This window comes from Coenobita brevimanus, chromosome 44, assembly GCF_032717465.1.
Source record: "Coenobita brevimanus isolate Jiangsu-jjx chromosome 44, ASM3271746v2, whole genome shotgun sequence".
Taxonomy (NCBI): domain Eukaryota; kingdom Metazoa; phylum Arthropoda; class Malacostraca; order Decapoda; family Coenobitidae; genus Coenobita; species Coenobita brevimanus.
In genome coordinates this window covers 45,553,357-45,578,309 of record NC_136997.1, presented here as the reverse complement: position 1 = coordinate 45,578,309, position 24,953 = coordinate 45,553,357, and the positions used below count along the sequence as shown (strand labels likewise).

Sequence of the window (24,953 nt, the reverse complement as noted above, 5' to 3'; positions counted from 1 at the left end):
TTGAGCATTGTAGCAATCGCATGAGCAAAAACCAATCATACAAAAAAACAAAAAAAATGCTAAAATGTTGTCAACATATATGTGAACAATCATAAAATGGCTAATCATAAAACATGGGTCTATTGTACTACCTATATAACTGATATGTCAGTTTTCCCCAATTTACAGTACTGTATTTGTTACAAGGAAGTTTTTATATTTTTTAGCATATCCCTTATCACATTCCTGATTATAACAAAACCTTCATGTACAACATCAACGTTACAACTAAATCATAAATGATAATGGTACTGTGCATCTTCTGCTGTTATGTTTGTGATATAATGGGTATGGTTCTCTGGTGTCATGATATACTCCACTTAAATATATGCTGTATGAATTTCTTAGAATACTGGTATATATGTATGTATTGTAATGGTCAACTTGTACATGCCTGACAATAACAGGCAGTCCTAATAAACATGCTGAAGCCATGTTTCTTTAACAGTGAGAAGAGTGAAGCAAACAAAAGCATGCTCTGAAATGACAAACTGTGCTGTAGTTTATGTTCCCAGTAACAAACCATACAATTTCAATGTCCTATCATGAGCAAAAAGCTCCTTGGCAATTCCCTGTCAGTGTTGTGTCCTACCTTCCATATTCCTCAAACCTCCCTTATAAGTTTTCCCTCTATCAGTGTTTTTCTTGCTCTCCAGACCTTGCCGTGGGCAGGAAATGAGGTCAGGGATGATGATGATGATGATGATGGTGCTAATGATAATGACACTGATGATGATGATGATGATGATGATCTGCCAATCACCCAATTTGCATTATCAATTAAAAAGAAAAAAAAAGTGATACTTTAGAATACAGTTCTGACTTATAACAAGGACTCCCTGCTCAGAATTCTATCTATCTGTCTATCTACATATATATCTACAGCCAGAAATCATCCCAGAGGTGGTCGCCACAACTAAATCACCTCCATATCACTCTGCTCTCCTTCATTAGGGTGCCCTTTCTCCAGCTCACATCTCTCCATCCCATTCCTACACTTCATCCTCAGTCTCCTCTTCCCCCTCTTGCTCTCTACCTTACTCACACACACTCTCCTAGTCAATCTCTCATTCTCCACTCATTCCACATCACCAGAATTCAAATAAATTAAAGCTACAGCAAAAATCCATTACAACAGTCTCTCTTACACACCCAATAATAAATTCTGTTGTTGGTGTTGATGGTGAAGAAATTGATAGAGAGAAAGTATGAAGGATATGAAATACAGATAACAGATGAGGAAGTAAAGATTAAAGATAATGGTAAGAATACAGAATGTACAAGACAGGATAGAAAATGAGGGAAGGACTCTAGGAAGAATGAAAATAACAGAAAGGTGAGCTGGAAGAAAGGAAAATGAAGAAAGAAGGGTTAGGAGGAGACAAAAGTGAAGGAAGATGTAGCAGAAATGAGGCAGAGGAAGGAAGAAGTGAGAAATGAGAAGGAAAATTATGAAAGAGGGGTTACGTGGAAATGGAAAGGATGCAAGAAAAAGAGGAAAAAAAAATTAAGAAATAGGGAGCTAGGCAGAAAGGAAAAATGGAGGTATAACAGGAGAGGAGCTTGAGAAAAGGAGAGAGGAAAAAGAGGAAAGGAAAATGAAGAAAGAAGGGCTATGAAGAAAGGAAAAAGAGGAAGCACGACAGGAGGTTGAAGGAGGAAGAGGAGATAAGACTAAAGGAAGCTGGAGAAGGTAGGAGCAAACCTCCAGATGAAGAGCCTGTGTTACCTCTGATTCTGGCAGGAGAAGTGTACAATATCCCCATTAGGATACCAGGCAAATGCACTGAAAAGAAAACAGAATATTTTATGAGTATGTTCATTAAGCTTTCTTTAACTCCAGTAAAATGATGCCTTGTTTTTAATTACCTTTTATTGGAGGGGGAAGTATTTTTGTAGTGAAAGGGCTGTCGAAGGCTATACAGTATTTAACACCTCCATATAGCAAAACCTCTCCTAAGCTGAACACAGTTATCTGGTGGTAGCAAGACCTAACCAGTATGGGCATTCTAGTACTGATTACGTGAAACACTTCAGCACATAATAATCATTTCTATTTCACTCTTGCTGTTATTAGAAAATAAAGGTAAATGCACCAATGCAGTGGAAAGAGGAGTAGTACTAGGAAGGATTCAGGGATAAGGGACAATCAGCATTTTCCCTCTATTACTGTCAGCTTGTTTTCATCTTATGGTACTCAGTCCCTCAGCTTCAATACTAAATCATGGTTGTATGAAATTCAATAAGCCTTATTTATGACACAGGAATGAGTCTCCCTGGTAACTAGGTCAAATGGAAAAATGAAATGAGTTAGGGATCTTTGTCAGGATAAAATAAATGCACTACTACACTAAAAGGAGGATTTACCATACGCTATTTAGTCTCCAACACATTCTGTTCATCCTCACCTGTGTTTTGTGAAGCGCTTGCGGCACACAGCGCAGTATGTGTACTCTGACAGAACAATTTTTAACTTCTGGCACTCCACTAACTCCTCATTTGTCTGTAAGACATATGAAGTACTGGTATGAATATATGGTATAAAAGCATTAAAAAAAAGTGTATTACAATTCTGAGCCATTATTACTGCCTGACAGTAATATAAAAAATAAAAAACAATAGTTCTCATTGCAGTATCTTCTTTTACATATCACCCCAAAGATATTTAAGGAATTGAGATTTTGCTATTAGTTAAAAAAAGAAAAAGGTGTTCACCTGAAGACGCAGTGACTGTGTGAGGCCTCGTGAGATTTGCTTCTCCCGGCGTGCGGCTGAGGCGTGGCTGAGGGAGGTTTGGATGAACGGCTGCAGAAGACCTAGTGCCACGTCATCCGGAAGCACCTTTAGGGCCTGACAAAATGATCAAGTTGGCTGAATTTTACCTCTTTGGTACACCATCATCATCGTCATCATCATCATCAGTGTTATGCACCTTCAGCAAAAATAAATAAAATAAAAAGCGTGTATGGACAAATTTGAAAGGAGCGAGAGAGTGCTGTTGATTGGAGACATGAATGGCAAAGTTGGGAATGTACAAGTGGAGGGAGTGGTTGGTCAGTGGGGTGTGCCAGCTGACGTAGATGGGAATGGAAGTGCTTTGGTGGACATCTGTGCTTGTAAGGGGTTGGCAATAGCCAACTCCTACTTTCGGCATAAGATGATCCACCGGTATACATGGAGAGTAATGAGGAGGATGGATGGAGAACTTGTTGAACGAAAGGCAATGATAGACTACGTGTGTGTGGATGAGCAAATGAGAAGACAAGTGTTGGATGCAAGAGTGTAGAGAGGGTGGGGGAATGGAGTCTCGGACCATCACTTAGTGATGGCCAAGGTAGAGCTGCAAAGAAAGTGGTTGAGGAGACAAAGGGGAAGACAGGAGGAAGCAACTCCTGTGAGAAGAGTGGAGAAATTGCAAGATAGTGAGAAAATGACAGAGTATAAGAGCATAGTGGAAGAAAGATTGGGAAGGTATGAGCTAGAGCAGATGGAAGGGGTGGAAGACGTATGTAAGATATTCACGGAAGAGATAGGCGCAGCGTGTGAGGTGGTTTGTGGAGTGAGGAGGAGATGCAAGGGTGTGCAAGGGACAGCATGGTGGAATGATGAGGTGAAACGAGTTGTGAAACAAAAGAAGAAGGCATATAGTGAATGGTTAGTGAGTAAAGGTAGGGGAGAAGATGAGAGAGAGAAGAGAGAGGTATATGTGAGCAGGAGAAGGGAGGTTAAGAGACTGGTGAAGGAGAGTAAAAAGAAAGGGATGAAGAGTTTGGGAGGAATCTGAGTGTGAAATGGAAGGAGAGTAAGAAATTGTTTTGGAAGGAGGTAAAGAAAGTAAGGCAGTGTGAAAGGGGAAATAGTAGGGGAGTGAAAGATAGGAATAATAGATTGTTGGTGGAGAAGAGAGAGAAACTGAGGAGATGGAAGGAGCACTTTGAGGATTTGTTGAATGTAGAAAGTGACAGCAGTGCGAGTATAAGTGGTTGGGGAATGGCTGGGAGAAGAAGAGATGAGAGGAGGGAGGAAGAGTTCAGTAGGGTGGAGGCAGTGGAAGCGATGAAGAAGATTAAGTTGGGAAAGGCCCCAGGAATTGATGGAGTGTGTGGTGAAATGCTTAGGTATGGGGGTGAGATTGTTGTGGGTTGGATATGGAAGTTGTGTAGATTGGCTTGGGAAGAGGGAAGGGTTCCAGAGGACTGGAAATCAGGTATAATTGTTCCTTTATACAAAGGAAAAGGGGAGAGAGAAGTATATGGTAACCATAGGGGTATTTGCCTACTTAGTGTGACTGGTAAAATATATGGTAGAATACTCATTGATAGGGTTTGGCATATGACAAAGGAGCTAGTTGGAGAAGAACAAGGGGGATTTAGGAAGGGAAAAGGGTGTGTAGATCAGATATTTCTTCTAAGATGTTTAGTGGAGAAGTATCTAGAGAAGGGAAGGAAAATGTATGCTGCCTTCATGGACTTGGAGAAAGCTTATGACAGAATAGATAGGCAAGGTATGTGGAAGGTATTAAGAATATATGGAGTGGAGGGGAAATTGTTGAGTGCTGTGAAGAGTATGTACGAGGGAGCTAGGGCTACGGTGCGAGTGGATGGTGAGCTGAGTGAGTTCTTTGATCTCAATGTGGGACTGAAACAGGGTTGTGTAATATCTCCATGGCTGTTTAATATATACATGGATGGGGTTGTAAAGGTGAAGGGTAGGGCAGTGGATGTGGGAGTAGCTCTAATGAATGAGGGTGAGATTTGGAAGCTTCCGGTGTTGCTGTTTGCTGATGATACAGTACTGTTGGGTGAAGATGAATGGGAGTTGCAAGGTTTGGTGAATGAATTTGGGACAGTGTGTAGGAGGAGGAATCTGAAAGTTAATGTAAACAGAAGTAAAGTTATGGTGTTTGAAAGGAGTAAAGTCACAGAGTGTGCAGTGAGGTTGGATGGTGAGGATATGGAGAATGTGAGTGCATTCAAGTACTTGGGTAGTGTGATGAGTAAGGATGGAACTTTGGGGGATGAAGTGCGTGAATGGGTACAGCAGGGAAGGAAGGTTGTTGGTACACTGAAAGCAGCGATGAGAAATAGGGAGGTGAGTATGGAAGTTAAGAAGTCACTGCATGATAGTATTGTGATCCCTACCCTGACGTATGGAAGCGAGGCGTGGACCTTGCAAGAGGGGAACAAGTCAAGAGTGAGAGCAATGGAAATGAGTTACTCGAGAGGAGCATGTGGAGTGACGTGGAGAGGCAGGTTGACGAATGAAGAAGTGAAGGAACGCTGTGGGGTGGATGTGGATGTGGTTGAGAAGATTAGGAGAAATACACTGAGGTGGTTTGGACATGTGAAGGGAATGGAGAATGAAAGACTGACTAAGAGGGTGTATGTAGGTGAGGTGGAGGGAGGGAGAGGGAGAGTAGACCGAGGATGAGGTGGAGGGATGGAGTTGAGAGGTATATGAGGGAGGGGGGGGGTGTGAGTTGGGGGGAGGGTAGTCAAATTTTGGGTGACAGAGCGACTTGGAGGCGTTTTGTCTGCGGCCACCCTCTGCGGGATTAGGGCGTCGGGCTATAGATAGATAGATAGAAAAAAGAGGTAACAGAAAGTTTATAAATTTGTGTCTCTCACTTGACTCTTCAGTACAATGGAGGTAACTGTTAAATGCCTTCTAAAAAAAAAATGCAATACTAAAACTGCATTTACCGTAATAATAATACCTGAAATAATAATAATAATAATAATAAAATAATAATTTATCTATCTATCTATCTATAGCCCGACACCCTAATCCCGCAAAGAGTGGCCACAGACAAAACGCCTCCAAGTCGCTCTGTCATCCACCATTTGACTACCCTCCCCCCAACTCACCCCCCCCTCCCTCATATACCTCTCAACTCCATCCCTCCACCTCATCCTCGGTCTACCTCTCCCTCTCCCTCCCTCCACCTCACCTACATACACCCTCTTAGTCAGTCTTTCATTCTCCCATTCTCTTCACATGTCCAAACCACCTCAGTGTATTTTTCCTAATCTCAACCACATCCACATCCACCCCACAGCGTTCCTTCACTTCTTCATTCGTCAACCTGTCCCTCCATGTCACTCCACATGCTCCTCTCAAGTAACTCATTTCCACTGCTCTCAATCTTGACTTGTTCCCCTCTTGCAAGGTCCATGTCTCACTTCCATACGTCAGGGTAGGGATCACAATGCTATCATGCAGTGACTTCTTAACTTCCATACTCACCTCCCTATTTCTCATCACTGCTTTCAGTGTACCAACGACCTTCCTTCCCTGCTGTACCCTTTCACGCACTTCATCCCCCAAAGTTCCATCCTTACTCATCACACTACCCAAGTACTTGAATGCACTCACATTCTCCATATCCTCACCATCCAACCTCACTGCACACTCTGTGACTTCATTCCTCTCAAACACCATAACTTTACTTTTGTTTACATTAACTTTCAGATTCCTCCTCCTACACACTGTCCCAAATTCATTCACCAAACCTTGCAACTCCCATTCATCTTCACTCAACAGTACTGTATCATCAGCAAACAGCAACACCGGAAGCTTCCAAATCTCACCCTCATTCATAATAATAACAATAATAATAATAATATAATAATAATAAAGAAACTGTATAATCAGGACTTATTATACTAAAATGACAACAGAAGTAGTACAAAAATTTCCACCTCGCACCTGACTAAGATCAATACAATGCAGGTACTTGTGCAGAAGCTTGAGTACCCCCTCCACGTCAGGGGGTGCGGGGGGTGGGTGTTTTATGGGAGAGGCTGCTGGGGACCTAAATGCATCTGCTGGGCTAACTAGTAGCTTTAGCAGGATCAAATATACCTGAGGATTGTAAATAAAACTGTCATGACCATCATCATTATCATCATCATCATAAACAATGTCATTACTATTATAATCATCATTATCATCATTAACACTGTCATCATAATCATCATCATTATTATCCCATCTTAAGTCCAATCTAAAAGATGAAGTGAGACAGGATAAAGAAAAATAAATACCGGTAAATAAATAAATATAGATGGATAGAAAAATACTGTAGCTATATGAAAAAATAAAAAAAATCACACACCAAGCCTAAAGAATGGGTAAAAAAAAAATTTATCCACCGTTCAAGCCTTCAGAATCTTGGTCCACCTGACAAGCAAAAAAATTCCACATACTGTAGTTTTTCTTTTTCTATTTTCTTTTTATCTCTTTGGAGAAAAGCTTCACTTATAGCTGTTACTGTACACACAATTTACTCAAACTTGGCCTAAAACTGTAATCTCTTGACCTTGAATGTTGAGCTGTAACAAGAGATAAACATAATACGGTGCTGGCCATGAAGAAGTATTATGGAAAGCATATACAGCTTCAGTACTGTCCTTTTCTGGCACTGTGTCACGCAAAATATTCTGCTAATGGACAAAAATCTAGGTGAGTTAAAGCAAAAGAACTACAGTCAAGTGAATATCTATTAGCTAATGGACAAAAATTTAGGTGAGTTAAAACAAAAGAACTATAGTCAAGTGAAAATCTATTAGCTACACATGCAAACAGTGTGCTTACCTCACTGCCACTTCCTGTAGGCATGTAGTGAGTTTGGCAGTATTGAAGGGCAGCATCAATGTCCCCCAGGGTATGTACATACAGCACTAAAGCCTGCTGGTGTTGTCCCAGCCGACCCAACAACACTGCTCTCTCTCGGTGGAGAGCTAGTGTATAAAATGAATTATGATGGTTGTAAGATCAATCTATATCATATCAATCATATATATATATGCCAATGAAATTTCTGAATACAAAAATATGAACACAAATGTACAAAAGTGACCCTATGAAATAAGCCATACATCAATCAAGCCCCTGGAATCCTGGTTCTACATCACAGGCATAACCATCTACATATTTCTGTTATTCATATTATAAAAATTAAATGACCTATCACTTCATATTTTTGCATTTCAGTCACATAGATAAAATTATCTTCCACATAAAAAGTGTACATACTGTCATAAGGAAAATGTACGAGAAGAGTGGCGGCCGTGTAGTGCTCTGATTCGTTCAGGAACTTCAGTAGTTTTTCCTGTATCGCTCTTCTTCGACCCTTTTCCTGGAACAGATACACACTCTTACTTGAGGACAAGAGAGCAGACTGAACTTGTCATTATCACTGTTATTACTATCATAACCTCAATTCTCATCTAGAGAAAAGGCAAGGCAGGATCCAGAGACAAAGACAGAGAAAGCATGAGATCATACGAACTGTCAAACATGGCGTGGTGAGACATATACATAAAAATAAAGTACACACACACACACACACAATCACAATCACGAGAAGTATCAGACAATACCTCCTCCACAGCAGCGGGGTCAGAGGACTGCATTGGTGCAAGGATTTGGTCTCGGTACTCGTGGATGAGCTCGTTGTGGAGTAGTGGCATTGTGTCTCCCCATTCACCAATCACGTGCTCCTGTGGAATCATCATATCATCACCATCATTCGTCATCATCATCGACTCATCCTCAACATTTATCATCATCACCATCATTATTGTCATCCTGATCTCTTTTCCCATGCATGGAAGGAGAGAGGCAGGCTGGGAAAAAGAGGGACAGGATGATGATGTTGATTAAAATGAGACCCTTATAAAAAATTTAAGGTCCAGTCTGAAAGTTGACATCACATCACTCACCAAGTATGGCACAATAAGCGACTTTTCCGTCTTTTTGAGGAAACTGAGAACGCGAGGTCGAGGCAGCTGCTCCATTTCTCCGCCAACACTGCGGTCGCCAATGAATATCTTCAGACCGTCCTCTGGGTGTGACTGTAGCACCCACCCACCATACTCGAAAATCAGATCTATATGTTGTGGGCCTGGAGAGAAAAGGTTAAATAAAATGTGTAAGATCACTCTTGTCTCAAATGAAAGGACTATTTACCTTACACTGAACTATAAACCTTACATTGTACTCATCAATGAACATCTTGACACAGTCCTCTAGGTGGGATTGTGGCACCTACCCACCATACTCATATTACAGGTCTGTGTGTTGTCGGCCTGAAATATATATCATCATCATTACTTTCAACATTATCATCATTGCCACCATCAATATCCCAATGACAAACTAACCAAGCTGCTGTAGGTAGGTGACTGTGTGGTGGTGTCCGGCTAATGGAGATTCTGGTTTGCGTGCATGTCTGAGCAGGAGATTCAGGGCACGTTGGTGGTGGCCCCGTGTCCTCAGTAACAACACAAGGTCTTGGTAGCGGTGGGCATGGCGCAGTACTCGCTCCCCTTCCACAGCACTTACTTGACTGTCAGGCATCCGGAGTAGAGGTCGAACTAGACTGTCATTTGTCTGTGTGATGGAGGAGGAATTGGTTACCTATTGTGCTATGATGTCTTCTGTAATAAATTTTTGTGGTTGTTGTTGTCACAACCTCAGGCTCATCTGGATGTGAACCCAGTGGACTACAGGAAACCAGCCACTTCAACCAGGCATTCCCAGCAATCCTTTGTTATGTGGAAAGATAATCTGTACTGTGATAGTGAGGTGCATGTATTTTTGCTACAATCAGACAATAGCTAAAGAGCCCCCCCCTCAAAATGAGGGGGTACTGAAGGCCATACCTAACACCTCAAGAATGAAAAGTCACTCTACAGCAACATTCAGCTGTCTGAACACTGGATGAGAAACTGACTTTTCATTCCAAATACCTATTCTGTGTTATTCCAAATATCTTGCATCATATCACACATATAACCATTTTCTGATATAAAAAGTAAGGGAGAATTAAGACTCAGTATCATGATGATAATGATACTGAGTCTAAATTCTCCCTTACTTTTTGTATTAGAAGACAGTTATATGTTTGACTTCTACAGTCAACAGTGACAAATATCATACCTAAAATAAAAATACAATTGCCATGGCAAAAATAAGAAGAACATAACCTGATTTACCTTCAAGTAGCACTTAAGAAGTGTTGTATCAATGATCTGGAGTTTCTCATTACGTGACTTTAGCGTTGGGGTCTTGTTAAACCGCTGTGTGTTGTCACTGCCACTACCACCATCATTGGCTGATAGTCTGTGACGCATCTGAGGAGAACGCATGTACAAAATACTCATGCAAATGTACACAACTACTGCTAATGATTCAAATATGGTGTAAATACAAAATGAGGTAACTTCTTTGTCCTACATCATGCTCTGTGACACTATAAGGAGAATATACAGATGAATTAATGCAGTTTTCAAGTTAGCACTCATAACTGTTCAAATATTATATTCTATACACAACAGCATACCATCAATATACTTACTGGTCATTTTATTTACTTCCATAATTACATAATGTCCATATGAATGCTACTTATTATTTCTTATTCTGAGTTACATGTTATCCACAATAATAAAATCAGTTTCTTTGAAACCTACTGACCGAGATCCCCTACTTTACTTAATAATTACGTTACCCAGAGATAACAATATCAGCAAATGGGAGATACTAAAACAGAGCAGTGCAAATAAAAGTAAACACTGTATAAAAACATACTTCAAGCAGAAAATTAACCAAAGCTTGGAGTGCTATTTCCAGCTCAGCCCCAGTGAGTGTCGGTGGCGGGTATGGGTACTGCAGGCGACTGCGGTATTCCTCAGGCACCATGTCAGGGTACAGGCCAATTACAAAGGGCAAATCTGAATGGGGAGACAGTGAACAAAGTGTACGATATACCATCCACTGAGACGAACTTTAGTTCTACCTTCGGCCACAGGACATATTTCACTACTACCTACACACAGTATTTCAGACATTTCTAGACAGATTCATCCCAGATTCTGGCTAATCAAGGAGTTAAGAGAGTGTGCAAGCCAATATAGGTCAAGTCAGTCTGTGTCCCTGATTTTGGTAAACCCTTTCATTTCACTGTTGTGCATTTTGCTTCATTCATGCTCTCTTCATACAATCTTATTCAATGACAAAAGGCTTTCTGAACTGGGAAAATTACACATAACCTTCATTAACCCCCTCAATGCAAGGGTGTTCTCCTACCATGAATAAAATCAAAAGGTAACAGCAAAAATAAACTACAAAAATGCCATCAAACTGAAAGGGAAAATCAGGAATTTCATCAAAACAAATCTGAATACATTACCCTGGCTGCTGGATATCATTTATAAAAAAAAAGTGTTTATTCCTACTTTTTATTGTTTTCCACCTTTTCTATACAAAGCAAAATTCTGTCATTGGTACAGGCTGGTCTTCTACCTTTAAATATTCTTGACTACACTGTGCTAGACTTTGTTTTTCGTTGCTCACATGGAAGTGCTATACTGTACATGGTAATATGGGATGGCTCTGATGGTGATTTTGATGTTCAGAATGATTATGGGTATAATGATGATTACATTTCTTATTATAACAGGATTGGAAAAATATGATGATAATTACAAAGCTGAGGCCACCAATGATGATAATGACTGTGAAAATGATGACCATGATGGTGAAGACAGTAATGTTGATAAGAAACAATAATGATAATGATGCATACCTGTGTTATGCTGAATAAAGATGGACATTGCTTCACCATACTCTTTGCTACAGAAGAGGTGGATAGCATGGAGGTGTTGTATATGTTTACACATCTGGGCCTTTGCATCTTCTGCCTCATTCCAAACATCCTGTGGGATGGAGACAAAATATACAATATAAACTAACTTTTGGTTAGGGGAAGGACATGAGATTTCCTGTATTCAGCCCACTTGTTTTATTTTTTAATGCACAGAAGAAAGAACCACCAGAGGAATGCCTTCAAATGGTAGCACCAATACAGCTGTGCAACTCTACTGCCTGGCTACACAAACATCCTTTAATTCAACTTCCTATCCCACACAGGAAGAAGGTGGACTGCAGGAGAATAATTCCAGCCTGCAGTCTGCCAGGTTCATTTCCAGATGAACCTGGAACAACAACAACAATAATAACACCACCACCACAAACAACAACAATGATATATTAAAACTCACCACCAACTTGAGTGCGAGGGCGAATTTTTTCTCAAGCAACAACTGTGGGATTTGCTGGTTGATTGGCAGGTCATGCAGACACCAGATATGGGAGCCAGATGCCACAAACACCTGACTCTCTCCTCTGCGGATGGATGATGGCAATAGTTATGAATACATGAATGGTAAATTACAATACAGTTAATTCCCAGCTTAAATAAGGTGTCCATAATTAATGTCCCTTATCTCCCTCCCCATCCCCCAAAAGAAAAATGGACAGCAGGAAAAGAGCATTTTCAGCCTGCAATCCACCAGAATTACATTCAAATAAACCTGGGCCCACAATAACAAAACTTTAAATGGCAACACATCATCATCATCATTAACCCTCTTCCCACAATTTAATATTGGATGATGGATGGATGGATGGATGGATGGATATATATATATATATATATATATATACCTAGGCTGCTTCCCCCAAGGAAAGGGAGGTAGCCGAGACAGGACGACACACTCCCCATTTACTCATCCATTCAAACACATTCATTCGCATCTTAGCCCCAAAGGGGAGAACGGACAGATCCTCACTGCACCACACCGCACAAGGGTCAACTGCGCAATGCAATCAGCAGGGCCCGACAGCAGAACTGGTTTACCCCTGCCACATCATAACAGACCCATCCCCTTACCCGCACCTGACCTGACTAGTTGATCAGACCAAATGCAGGAGAATATCCCCTCAGGGCTGCGTCATCACTTATTCATTCACAATTTCTCTCCATTTATTTCTGTCATGCACAGCCACTCTTCCTTGCTCAACAGACATCCCTCTCGCATCTAGCGCTCTCTTCACACTGTCCATCCATCCTATTCGTGGTCTTCCTCTCAGCCTTACACCTCTCACATCAGATCTAGTTATCTTTTTCACCAATCGCTCATTATCCATTCTCTCCATATGCCCAAACCATCGCAACACCCTCTGCTCAACTCTACCAGCCATCTCCCGAACAACTCCAGTTCTCCTTCGCACTTCATCATTTCGCACCCGATCCATACGCGTCACTCCACACATACTCCTCAGACACCTCATCTCCGTTACATTCAAACTTTTCCTCTCTGCTACACTCATATTCCATGTTTCAGCCCCATATAATGCAGTCGGTACCACAACACCCTCATACAGCCTTCTCTTTACATCCATTCTAAGCGAACGACATTTAACCCGCGGCGTCCCGTCGACGTACTTCCACGTCCTCACGTTATGTCACTGCCAATCCCGTTGACGTACTTCAACGTCCTGCAATTGCAAGGTTCATAATTTCCACAATTTTCAAAATTCGCGCGAGATTTTCGATTCGCCCACGTACCCAAGCCTCCCCTACCTGCCCCCAGGCAGGCAGCGTCCCAGACCCCGCGTGACCTGCGCTCGCCCTTGTCTCGGTCACTCACCTGTTAGCAGTGACCCAGGTCAGACATGGCGCGTAAAGGTCTCTCAGACGACGAAATACAATCCGCCCTGAATGCCTTCACTGGAGATAGTGATTCTCCACTTGATGATGATGTGGTGGATCGAGATTATGTGCAGCCTGAGGAGGAAATAACAAGCAGTGATGAGGAGGTCCCTTCGCCCCGGAAAAAGCGGTATGTCACGTATCGTAAGGCAAGGGAAGGCCAGCCTGCACCCAAAACACCTGCATGGACCTCTCTCCATCCCCTAGAGAGAGATTCTGATGAGGACGAGGATGAGGACGATGACGATGACGGCGGCTTAGGACGTGATGTTGCCTCATGGTTGGGGAAGGAAAAAATCTCACCCCGAGGATCAGAAGGTGGGGCGAGAAGGCAAATAAAGTATGGCCTAGTGTTTTGTCTGGGGAAGGCGAAAGTGGTGTGGTGGGAGTGCGGGGTGAAAGGGAAGTGGTGTGAGGGAGGCAGCACGAGCACGTGGTGCACGTAGGCCTAGGGGAGAGGAGGTGGAGCCACTCCCCAGCACGTCTTTCGCCATACAATATTCCCAAACTTCCTCCACACAGCCCCAGGATGTGGGGAAAGGAAGGAAAGGGAAGGGAAAGGGTAAAGGAAAAGGGAGAGGGAAGAGGAGTGCGAGTGATGAAAGGCGCCGCTCTCCACCTCCCCCACCACCACCAATGTTGCGTTGTGCCTTCAGCCATGTTTCAGAGAGTACCATAACTTCCTACACTACTGAAACTGTGTGGGATGGCGATATGACGCTCAGTATAATGGTAAGGCCAGTCAGTGTGCCAAGTCTTATATAAACTTGAAACGGGTGTAATGTTTGCAGGAAAGTAATGTATAAGTTGAGAAATAGTGTAAGTTGAACGAAGTGATATGAAAACTACACCCACTGTATAAATCTGCGAAAATATGACACTCAGTATAACACTCTGGTCAGTAAATATGTGACAGCAAGAATATAAAGTGGAAATGGGTGTAATGTTATCATGAATAAAACGTATAAGTTGAAAAATAGTGTAAGTTGTAATAATTGATGTCATGAGTACATCCACTGTGTAAATCTGTGAAAATATGATGCTCAGTATAACACTCTGGTCAGTAAATATGTGATAGCAAGAATATAATGTGGAAACGGGTGTAATGTTAGCATGAATAAAATGTATAAGTTGAACAATAGTGTAAGTTGTAATAATTGATGTCACGAGTACACCCACATTCTGGTCAGTAAGTATGTGATAGGAATTATATAAAGTGGAATTTGTTGTAATGTTAGTAGTAAGGTATTTTATAAGTTGAATACTAGTGTAAGATGAAACAAATGATATCACGATAACACTCCCTGTGTAAGTACGCGCTAATATGACGCTCAGTTGCATCGTAAGTTCTGAAATTATGTGATATCAATTATATCAAGTGTAAACATGTGCAATGTTAGTGGAGAATTATTATATAAGTACAAAAATAGGTTGTAAGTTGAAATAGTAGTCATAGCGACTTCACCGTGTGTGTTATTATGCGCTATTATTACGCTATTATAAGCGTTGTGAGGAACACACTGAGGTGGTTTGGCCATGTGGAGAGGATGGAGGGTGAAAGATTGACGAAGAGAGTGTATGTGAGTGAGGTGGAGGGTGGAAGAGGGAGGGGGAGACCGAGGATGAGATGGAGGGATGGGGTGGAGAGGTATATGAGAGAGGGGGGTGTGAGTTGGGAGCAGGGCAGTGAAATGGCGGGGGACAGGGCGACTTGGAGGCGATTTGTTTGTGGCCACCCCAAACGGGATTGAGGCGTCTGGCAATAGATAGATAGATAGATAGATTACGCTATATATTTACATAAGGCCTGAAATTATCTCAAAACAGTTCTATAAAGTTGAAAAGTGTATAATGTTATTAGAAAAGTATTATGTATGTAGAAAAAACACAATATGAGTTGAAACAACAGTCACAGCGAGTTCACTCACTACGTAAATAAGCGCTAACATTACGCTAAATGTTATCAAAAGGCCTGTGAATACGTAAAAACAGTTCAATAATTTTTTTTTTTTTTTTTTTTTTTTTTTTTTTTAGCCAGACGCCATGTATCCCAAACGGGGTGGTCAAGGGCTTAGAGTTAATTGTTTTACAGGGAGGGGCACTAATCCTCCACCAACCCCACTTGACACGTAGGGATGATGTAAAATGGTATAATGTTATTGTAGAAGTATTATGTAAGTAAAAAAAATGATATGTATCATGATTTTCGAATGTTAGCGATTCATCGTGACCAAGTCGTCCGATTTTGCTCGTTTCGCACGATGGTACAATGCTTATTTCTGCTCTATTTTTGTATAAAATCCAATATACTCTTTTATCACATGTTTTTATGTTTGTAATAAATACATATCTACTTACTTTCATTGGTTTCTCAGACTTATAATACCACAGAAAACGTTAGAGGCTCAGACCACCTACGGAGAACACGGGGCCAGGTGGGACCAAGGCATACCTGGTTAGGGTAATTATGGACCCCGGGGAACAATTTCTTTGCCACTGACCATTGTTTCTGACCAAAAGCGAAAGTTTTAGCAAAAAAAAAAAAAAGGGTCGAAAAATGGTCGGGATTGGGGGGTACCAGTGGTGAAAAAGTGGTCGGGACGGGGCGGGTTAAACACTTTTTTCATTCCTCCCATCACCTTTCCTACTTCATTTATTCTAAACTTCACTTCTGCATCTATTCTTCCATCCATAGCAACATGTGACCCTAGATATTTAAAACAATCTACCTCCTCATGCAACTCACCATTCAAAACTATATTCATCCCCCTACCATCTATCAACCTCGTACACTTCATCACTTTACTCTTATTCTCATTTATTTTCAATTTCCTCCTTTCACACACCCTTCCAAACTCCTCGACCAACTGTCTCAATCTCTCTTCTGAATCAGTCATCAGTGCAGTATCATCTGCAAACAGCAGCTGCTTCAGATTCCACTCTCCACCATCAACATTTACCAGACTCAGACCACCTAAAACTCTTGCATTCACCTCCCTTACAACACCATCCATGTAAATATTAAACAACCAAGGCGACATCACACATCCCTGTCGCAGCCCCACTCTCACGGGAAACCAATCACTCACAGCATTTCCCACTCTTACACACGCTCTACTATTTACATAAAAACTTTTCACCCCTTTTAGTAACCTACCATCAAGTCCATACAATCTTAAAACAGTCCACAAAGCCTCCCTATCAATTCTATCATACACTTTCTCTAAATCCATAAATGCCCAAAACACATCCTTGCCTTTCGCTAAATACTTTTCACACACTTGTCTCACAGCAAACACCTGATCAATGCATCCCCTCCCTCTCCTAAAGCCACACTGCTCATCACCAATCACTCCCTCTGTACTCTCTCTAACTCTCATAATTAACACTCTACCATACACCTTACCTACAACACTCAACAGACTTATACCCCTAAAGCTAGTACATTCATACTTATCACCCTTGCCTTTATACAACGGGACCACACAAGAACTTGCCCAGTCAATTGGCACCATACCTTTCTCAAAGCACACATTCAACAATCTTACTAACCAGTCAACAATAGTCACTCCACCACCCTTCAGGCATTCCACAGCACACCCATCCATACCTGCAGCTTTCCCTGTTTTCATCTCCTTTACTGCCTTCTTCACTTTCTCCTTCGTGATCAAAGAATCATTCAACTCTCCCAACACATTTATTCCTTGCACCCTTCCATCCGCCACAATCTCAGCCACCCTTTCCTCCTCTACATTTAACAATCTTTCAAAATACTCTGCCCATCTCTTCCTTACTGCATCCATCTCAATTAACATCCTTCCATCCTCCGCTTTTACTCATTCTTCCTTCCCAGACTCTCCCTTTCGCACCCTTTTCACCTCCTTCCAAAACATTTTCTTATTCTGTTGAAAATTCTCTGTCAGCCACCTACCCCACCTCTCATCTGCTGCCACTTTAGCATCACGCACAGCCCTTCTCGCTCTATTCCTCTTTTCCTTATACCTTTTATATAACATCTCATCCTTCCTCTGTAGCCACACTTCATATGCACGTCTCTTCTCAGCCACAGCCATGCTTACTTCCTCGCACCACCATTCACTTCCTTTTCTTACACCACCACCCACACGTCTCACACCACACACCTCTTCTGCATGCCCCACCACAGCACTCTTAAACAACTGCCATTCCTCCTCCACGCTGCCATCTTCCCGATCTTTCACTGCGTTCCACTCATCTTTCAATTTCTCCTGGTACTCTATCTTTTTCTCTCTTTTATTCAACTCACTCACTTTCAAAACCTCCCTGCCACACCTAACCCTCCTAGCTCTCACCCATCTCTTACCTACTCTTAACTTTCCCTCCACCAGGTAGTGGTCAGACATACCTCCACCCTCCCCTCTCAGAATTCTCACATCCAACAATCTTCCCATTACATTCCTAGACACAACCACATAGTCCATCAAAGCTCTATCAACAACCCTTCCACCCTCCTGTCTCACCCATGTATACTTATAAATATCTTTCTTCTCAAACTGCGTATTCCCAATCACCATCTCTCGCTCAACACACATCGCTATCATTTGTTCCCCATTTTCATTTCTTCCAGGCACACCATGCATACCAACTACGCCTTCAACTGCTACATTTCCCACTCTAGCATTCAGACCTCCCATAATTACCACATTCACATTCGCTCCAAAACTCTGCAGACACTCATCAACATCATTCCAGAAAGACTCCCTCTCTTGTTCATCCCTTTCACTACCAGGCCCATATGCACTCACAAACACCCACAACTCATGTTCAAATTTCGCTTTCACCCACATCAGTCTCGATGACACCTCCTTCCATTCAATCACATATTGCTGTACTTCCGGACTCACTAACAAGGCCACACCTTCTCTTGCCCTTCCTCTATCAACATCTGACAATCTTCCATTCACACTTCCAAACATAGATTCCCCCTTCCCTTTCATCTTCGTTTCACTCAAAGCTAACACATCCAACTTTCTTCTCACAAACATTCTCCCAATCTCCTCCCTTTTTGCCTCAATCGTACTAAATCCACACATATATATATACTGTATATATATATTTACTGTGTATATCCATCCATCCATCCATCATCCAATCCTACGTTGCCCCATGAGGAGTGTAGAAGCCCAGGGCTAGGCAGTTGGTCCTGACATTTAAGATGACAGTGACCAACCTCACTCATCCCTGAGTGGCATTACGTTAGCAATAAACCCCAACCACCCCTTGGATATAAACCTTCACCGGCTCAATCCAACTGGAGCACAATAATTACCCACTAAACCACCAGGCGCCAAAATTTGGTTATATGGTTACCACCCAGCGTAGTAAATAGTTTCCTGGTGTACAGGAAAACATTTGTCTTGTCACTCAGTGTAGAGTCACCCATAGGCAGAAGGAAAAGGAAAGAATGAAGGAATGAAAGACAGAAGAGGGAGTGTAAAGTCACCTGTAGGCAGAAGAACGAGGAAAGAATGAAGGAAAGAAAGATAGAAGAAGATGGAAGGAAAGAAGGATGGAGGAGAGGACAGGGCAAATACCCGAGAGCAGCACTACATTGAGTGAGTAGATGGTGAGTGCCCCCACCTACCACAAATATATATATATATATATATATATATATATAATCTTAAATATTTGTCTTACAAAAAAGTTAACACAACCAGCACTCACTGCAAAACTGCTGTACACTCTAAAGTAATAATCAGTCACCCCCAGCAGACAAAACCAGGGTAAGTGAACCACCCATTGACACTAAAACAAAATAGCTACTGAAAGGTGAGAGTGAGAATGAGTTCAGAGAGATGCCGCAAAAGACAGTGGAAGGTAAGAGACATAAATGGTTCATGGTTTTGTCTGCTGTGGTATACTATTGTTTCTGTCTGTACATGAACAACTGGCAACTTACTTTGTGGATGAACTGACAGTAATGAGGCGAGGTTTGTCAAGATTGAGGATCTGTACTGTGGTTTGGGGTTCGGCAGTCTTCACCTCAATGGTCTTGGATAACACAGCGATGAGGTACGGCTTGTGGAATGCTGTCAACATAAACCATGCACCTGTATATTAATTACTCTTCATACTGTAATTTGTTGCTATTAAATCCACAATAAATTAAAGAAGACAGTGATTAGACAAGCTATTTTTTCAACTCTGGAAAGGCTTCTCTTACTGAAAATGGTAAAAAGAAAAAAAATGCAATACATTCTTGTTATATGTTGAGTTTTTATTTGTTTTAGTTTGGTGATGTGTTCACTGTCAATGAAAAATTGCTTTGTAAATTCCATTTCTCCCTATACAGCTGATGTATCAGTCACCCTCAAGTTATAGCACAAGTTGAATGAAGAATCTTGTGATACTCTGGAACACAAGAACTGACTGTACAAGTAAGTGTTTAGATATTTTGTTATTGTTGATGCTTAACTCCAGTCCGCCTGGCTGAACAGACCCGTTGACCACAGGTAAGCAACTTCTTCTGTAGGGCCATCTCACAGGTACAATATGGTACAAACACTATGCAGGGATTCAGCATCCCCATGTGGTAGACAGTGCCTCACCAGGGTTGGATGAGGGTCCTTTCCATGGAGAGATGAAGGGAAAAATGAGATTTGGCTCCTAGGTGGATGCCACAGTTGCTCCACCCAGGATGCACAGCACCACCAAATGTAGGCTCCACATCAGTGCCAGTGTAATATACTAACCAAGAGTAATGGGCTGTTCATCCCATTTGAGTGTATAGCTGCAGGAGGCATTGCCCTGTGAGTCAACAAATATTGTCTCCTTGTCGTGTGCCAGAGCCAGCTGCTCTCCCTCACTACCCAGTTTGGTGATCAACGGCTCTTGGCTCCGTCCCGTTGCAAAAAGCTCCTTCTGCTCTCCATCCAGCTGTGGGCATGAATTTTATAGCTACATATTCTTACCATCATCATCATCACTACCATTCCAACAATAAATCTCACTTAATGATGGGGTGAGGCTGGACCTAAGAACAATAAAAACAGAGAGCACAATGTTAAAGAACTGTCAAAAGTATGTCCAATGACAGAGGCAACACTATAAAGAACATCAAACATGACCACTAATAGCAAGGACTTACTTAAGTCTCTTACCTTCACAAGCCAGTATTCCTGCTTGAAGGCTACCGCAATGGCCTCAAGACACCATGTGAGGGCACGAGGCACATCAGGGAGGGACAGGTCATCACGCAGCTGGTGAAACTGTCGGCCCTTCCAGTAGTAAAGCTGCAGACGACGACGCACTGCCACCACCAAGCGCACTGTCACAGCTGTTTCTCCTGTCAGTGTCTTTGTCCTCTATTGTGGTGAAGGGAAAACATTATACAGTTGAAAATAAATGCTAATGGGCAGTTTCAAATTACCCCCTCTGAGGAGAAGGAGCTCAAGGCCAGTTTACCATAATTCAGAGACAAGTTACTATTACAAATAGGCACAACTTTTCCTAAACAATTGTAGTGTAAACTGAAGGAACCAGCATATCATCTTCACAGATATAAATGAAACTTCAGCAGGCAATATTTCTGTAATTTACTGTGAACTTCTATCTATATCTATCTATATACCTAGGCTGCTTCCCCCAAGGAAAGGGAGGTAGCCGAGACAGGACGACTCACTCTCCATTTACTCATCCATTCAAACACATTCATTCGCATCTGAGCCCCAAAGGGGAGAACGGACAGATCCTCACCGCATCACACCGCACAAGGGTCAACTGCGCAATGCAAGCAGTGACATCCACAGCAGGGCCCGACAGCAGAACTGGTTTACCCCTGCCACATCATAACAGACCCATCCCCTTACCCGCACCTGACCTGACTAGCTGATCAGACCAAATGCGGGAGAATATCCCCTCAGGGCTGCGTCATCACTTATTCATTCACAATTTCTCTCCATTTATTTCTGTCACGCACAGCCACTCTTCCTTGCTCAACAGACATCCGTCTCGCATCCAGCGCTCTCTTCACACTGTCCATCCATCCTATTCGTGGTCTTCCTCTCAGTCTTACACCTCTCACATCAGATCTAGTTATCTTTTTCACCAATCGCTCATTATCCATTCTCTCCATATGCCCAAACCATTGCAACACCCTCTGCTCAACTCTACCAGCCATCTCCCGAACAACTCCAGTTCTCCTTCGCACTTCATCATTTCGCATTCGATCCATACGCGTCACTCCACACATACTCCTCAGACATCTGTTACTGTGAACTTAATAAAAAAAAAAAAAAAGGAACATTAAAAGGTATCTTATAACAAGGACTATCTTGACAGTAGTTAATCAGTTGCAACGTTCATATTCTCCAACCCACACATCCTCTCACTCATGTATTTCTCCACTCTGTCCTTCCATCTCACCCTTGGTCTCCCCTTTCCCCACCCCCTTGCACCTCACTCACATCCACTTCCCTAGTCCATCTCTCATTCTCTTTTCTCTCCATATGGTAGTAACAAAAATCATATCATCACCCAAGTTTCTTTTCTGACCTAAGGATAGGGTACAGTAGGGTCCAGAGAGCAAGGAAAAAAAAAAAAAGCTGACAGAGTGAGAACAAACCAAAGTCTGCTCAATTAAATGGACTACACTCTCATTCACTCACCATTGATATCCCTAGAATTCCGGCTCAACAACCACGACCTTATATCATACCTTAATGTCAAGATCAAAGGCTGTGGCTCCTTTAGTCTGAGTCATGGTGGAGAGGAGAGGAATGTTGAAGGCCGTTAGATCATGAACACTCATCACATTATCTGAAAAAATAAATAAATAAACAAAAGATGTTACTAATAGATATGCAGTACTATAATAACAATTCCTCCACCCATCCATCCATTGATCATCCAATCCTATGTTGCTCCTCAGGGAAAGTAGGGACCCTTGGTTAGGCTCCTCAGATGACTCATTTAAGGCAAAGGGACTGATCACTTTTCCCCGAGAGGTATTAGGTGAGCATATATACTCCAACCAACCCTCAAATTCAAACCCCTGCAAACCACATTAAGTTCAAGATCATTAACTCACTAGACTGACCTAACTACAGAGTATTTGGTTTGTTTTCACCTAAAAGTCCCAGGCCACTTCCAAAACCTGACTAGGCCTAAAACTACTGTCGGCCAAGCTGCTGGTACTTTCAACAAATACAAAACTTTCACAAACAATACATATACCCACCCGAAAGTGAAATAATGATTTGGTGTTCAGGCACAACCGCCACCTGGATGATAGGTCGGCGTGAGAAATTCTTGTTGGAGCAAACCAGAGAGACATCCCAGCGCTGGGTGGTGCCAGGTGTTACAGAGTACATAAGGAGGTGACCTTGACGCGTACCCACCACCAAGTTGGCATCTGTAATGAGTTAAGGCACTTGTTGTAGCACCAGGTTCATCTGTAAAATGAACCTGGTAGATTTCAGGCTGACAGTGCCTTTCTTGCACAGTCCACCATCCTTCTTTCAGGGAACAGGGAAGTAGTTTAAGGACATTTGTATAACCAGGCAGCAGAGCAGTTATATCAATGCCACCACATGAAGGCGTCCCTCTCCAGCACCAACATCCTGAATGAAAAATAAAAAGATAATGTATAGAAATTCCTTTTCATAACCTCCACTCCTTACCCAGTTATACAAATGTCCCTCAACTACCTTTCTAAACCTGACATGTTCCCACCACCGCATTGTCATTAGGAATGAGTAGTAGCCAGTTTTATTTTGGTGTTTACATGGGTCCATTTGGGTATTTTCTCCTCTATTTAGGTGCTGTCTTTTTCATTTGGGTATTTACTGAGTGCTTTCTCCTTGATTCTGGTTCATTTTTTTATTTATTTAGGTGTATATAACTGTTTTCTCCCTCATTTAGGTTCATTTTATTTTTTATTTAGGTTTAGCTATTTATGTTTTCTCCTTCATTCAGGTTCATCAGGGTATTTATTTCGGTTAATTTGTTTTTTCTTCATTTGTGTATTTCATTATGTTCATTTGGATATTTTCTCTTCATCTGGGTTCATTTGGGAAATTATTTACATTCATTTGGGTTTTCTCCATCATTTGGGTTCATCTGATTAAATTGTAGGACCCATTATTTCTAATACGACTTCCATAGCTACACTGTCATATTATGCTTAACATGTTTCACTGGATACCTAAGCTATTACACAGAGAAAATAATAGTTGTAAAGGGAAAGAATATCAAAAAATAACTGTAATTTAAGAATCTGTGGAGGAATACAATAAAGAGCATAAGAAACTCCATAAATAAGCTACACTGAAAAAAAAAAAACAGCCGGGAAGTAAAAAATGATGAAACAGAATAACTAGAAACTAATAAAGCAATATTCATCTTAATTATCAAGGATTTGATAGCCAAATTGTTGATATACTTCACCCTTAATGTACTACAAAGTCTTTAAGCCCTGGAATATGAAAAGATGAAGTTTAAAGGCCATGGCAGTGTTATAAACTGCTAACAAATATCCAAGACTCTTATTCATAGCATCAGGAGAATAGCGGCCCGGGGATAGACTTCTCAGTTGAGACCTGTACTACAAGCATGACCAGTAACTTTTCCCCGAATGCCATTAGATCAGCATAAACCCCCAACCATCCCTTAGCTTTAAACCTTTATGGGCCACATCCGTATAGAGCGCCTTAACCCTCTAGACCACCACCACACCCAGTAATTAGGCAATGTAGACCTTAGTTACCGAGATTAACTACGTCGGATGTTAGTTTTTCAACACTTACCGTACGCAAATATGGATTCAATTTGTAAAGGGAGCTTCTCCAGAACAGGAATGGCCTCGTAAGCATCGTGCATCCTGTTTAGCCGTCAAATTTAACCTAAAAATGCATAAAAAGAAAAAATCAGACACCACCACCACCCTCACTTCACCTCCCAGCCTCGCCTTTTGTTTGTTTACTACAACAGCTGATTCTGCCTCACGTGATATTTAAAAGTCCTTTTAAAAATCTATGGCTTTTAAAAAATAGTAAACAGACTGTCTTTTGAAGCCTGAATTGCGCTTTAATGTAAACTATTTATGTCCATGTTTTTGTTAAATATTAATTAAAAAAAAAAAAGTGGGTGTTGAAGCTGACCGATATTCCATGACCTGGTTATTGACAACATAAATGGGCATAAAACATAAGAAAAATACTAATTAGAATACTCTGACACCAAAGGAAGCAAATAATCAAGCAAACATTTCCAAAATAAGAAGAAATTCCATGAAAATGACACATGGAAGCCGAATACATTAGTATCGAACTCGCCACTCGACCTGATGCGACAGAGATCAAAACATTCCAGC

The 24,953-nt window shown here is 41.6% G+C and overlaps 1 protein-coding gene across 1 annotated transcript; it reads right to left on the bottom strand.

The window, feature by feature from the left end:
- Positions 1–1,764: 1,764 nt before the first annotated feature.
- LOC145398139 (vam6/Vps39-like protein) lies at positions 1,765–24,541 on the bottom strand. The gene is made up of 19 exons (XM_080271083.1): positions 24,388–24,541; positions 22,821–22,994; positions 22,299–22,399; positions 20,743–20,946; positions 20,335–20,518; positions 19,542–19,671; positions 12,108–12,231; positions 11,633–11,762; positions 10,636–10,778; positions 10,041–10,178; positions 9,207–9,435; positions 8,766–8,947; positions 8,424–8,543; positions 8,077–8,179; positions 7,636–7,781; positions 6,748–6,903; positions 2,755–2,889; positions 2,448–2,542; positions 1,765–1,825 (listed from the first exon to the last, which is right to left on the bottom strand). The coding sequence occupies exons 1-19, from the start codon at positions 24,458–24,460 to the stop codon at positions 1,765–1,767; spliced, it is 2,628 nt and encodes an 875-aa protein (XP_080127209.1). The 5' UTR covers positions 24,461–24,541.
- Between the last annotated feature and the right edge of the window lie 412 nt (positions 24,542–24,953).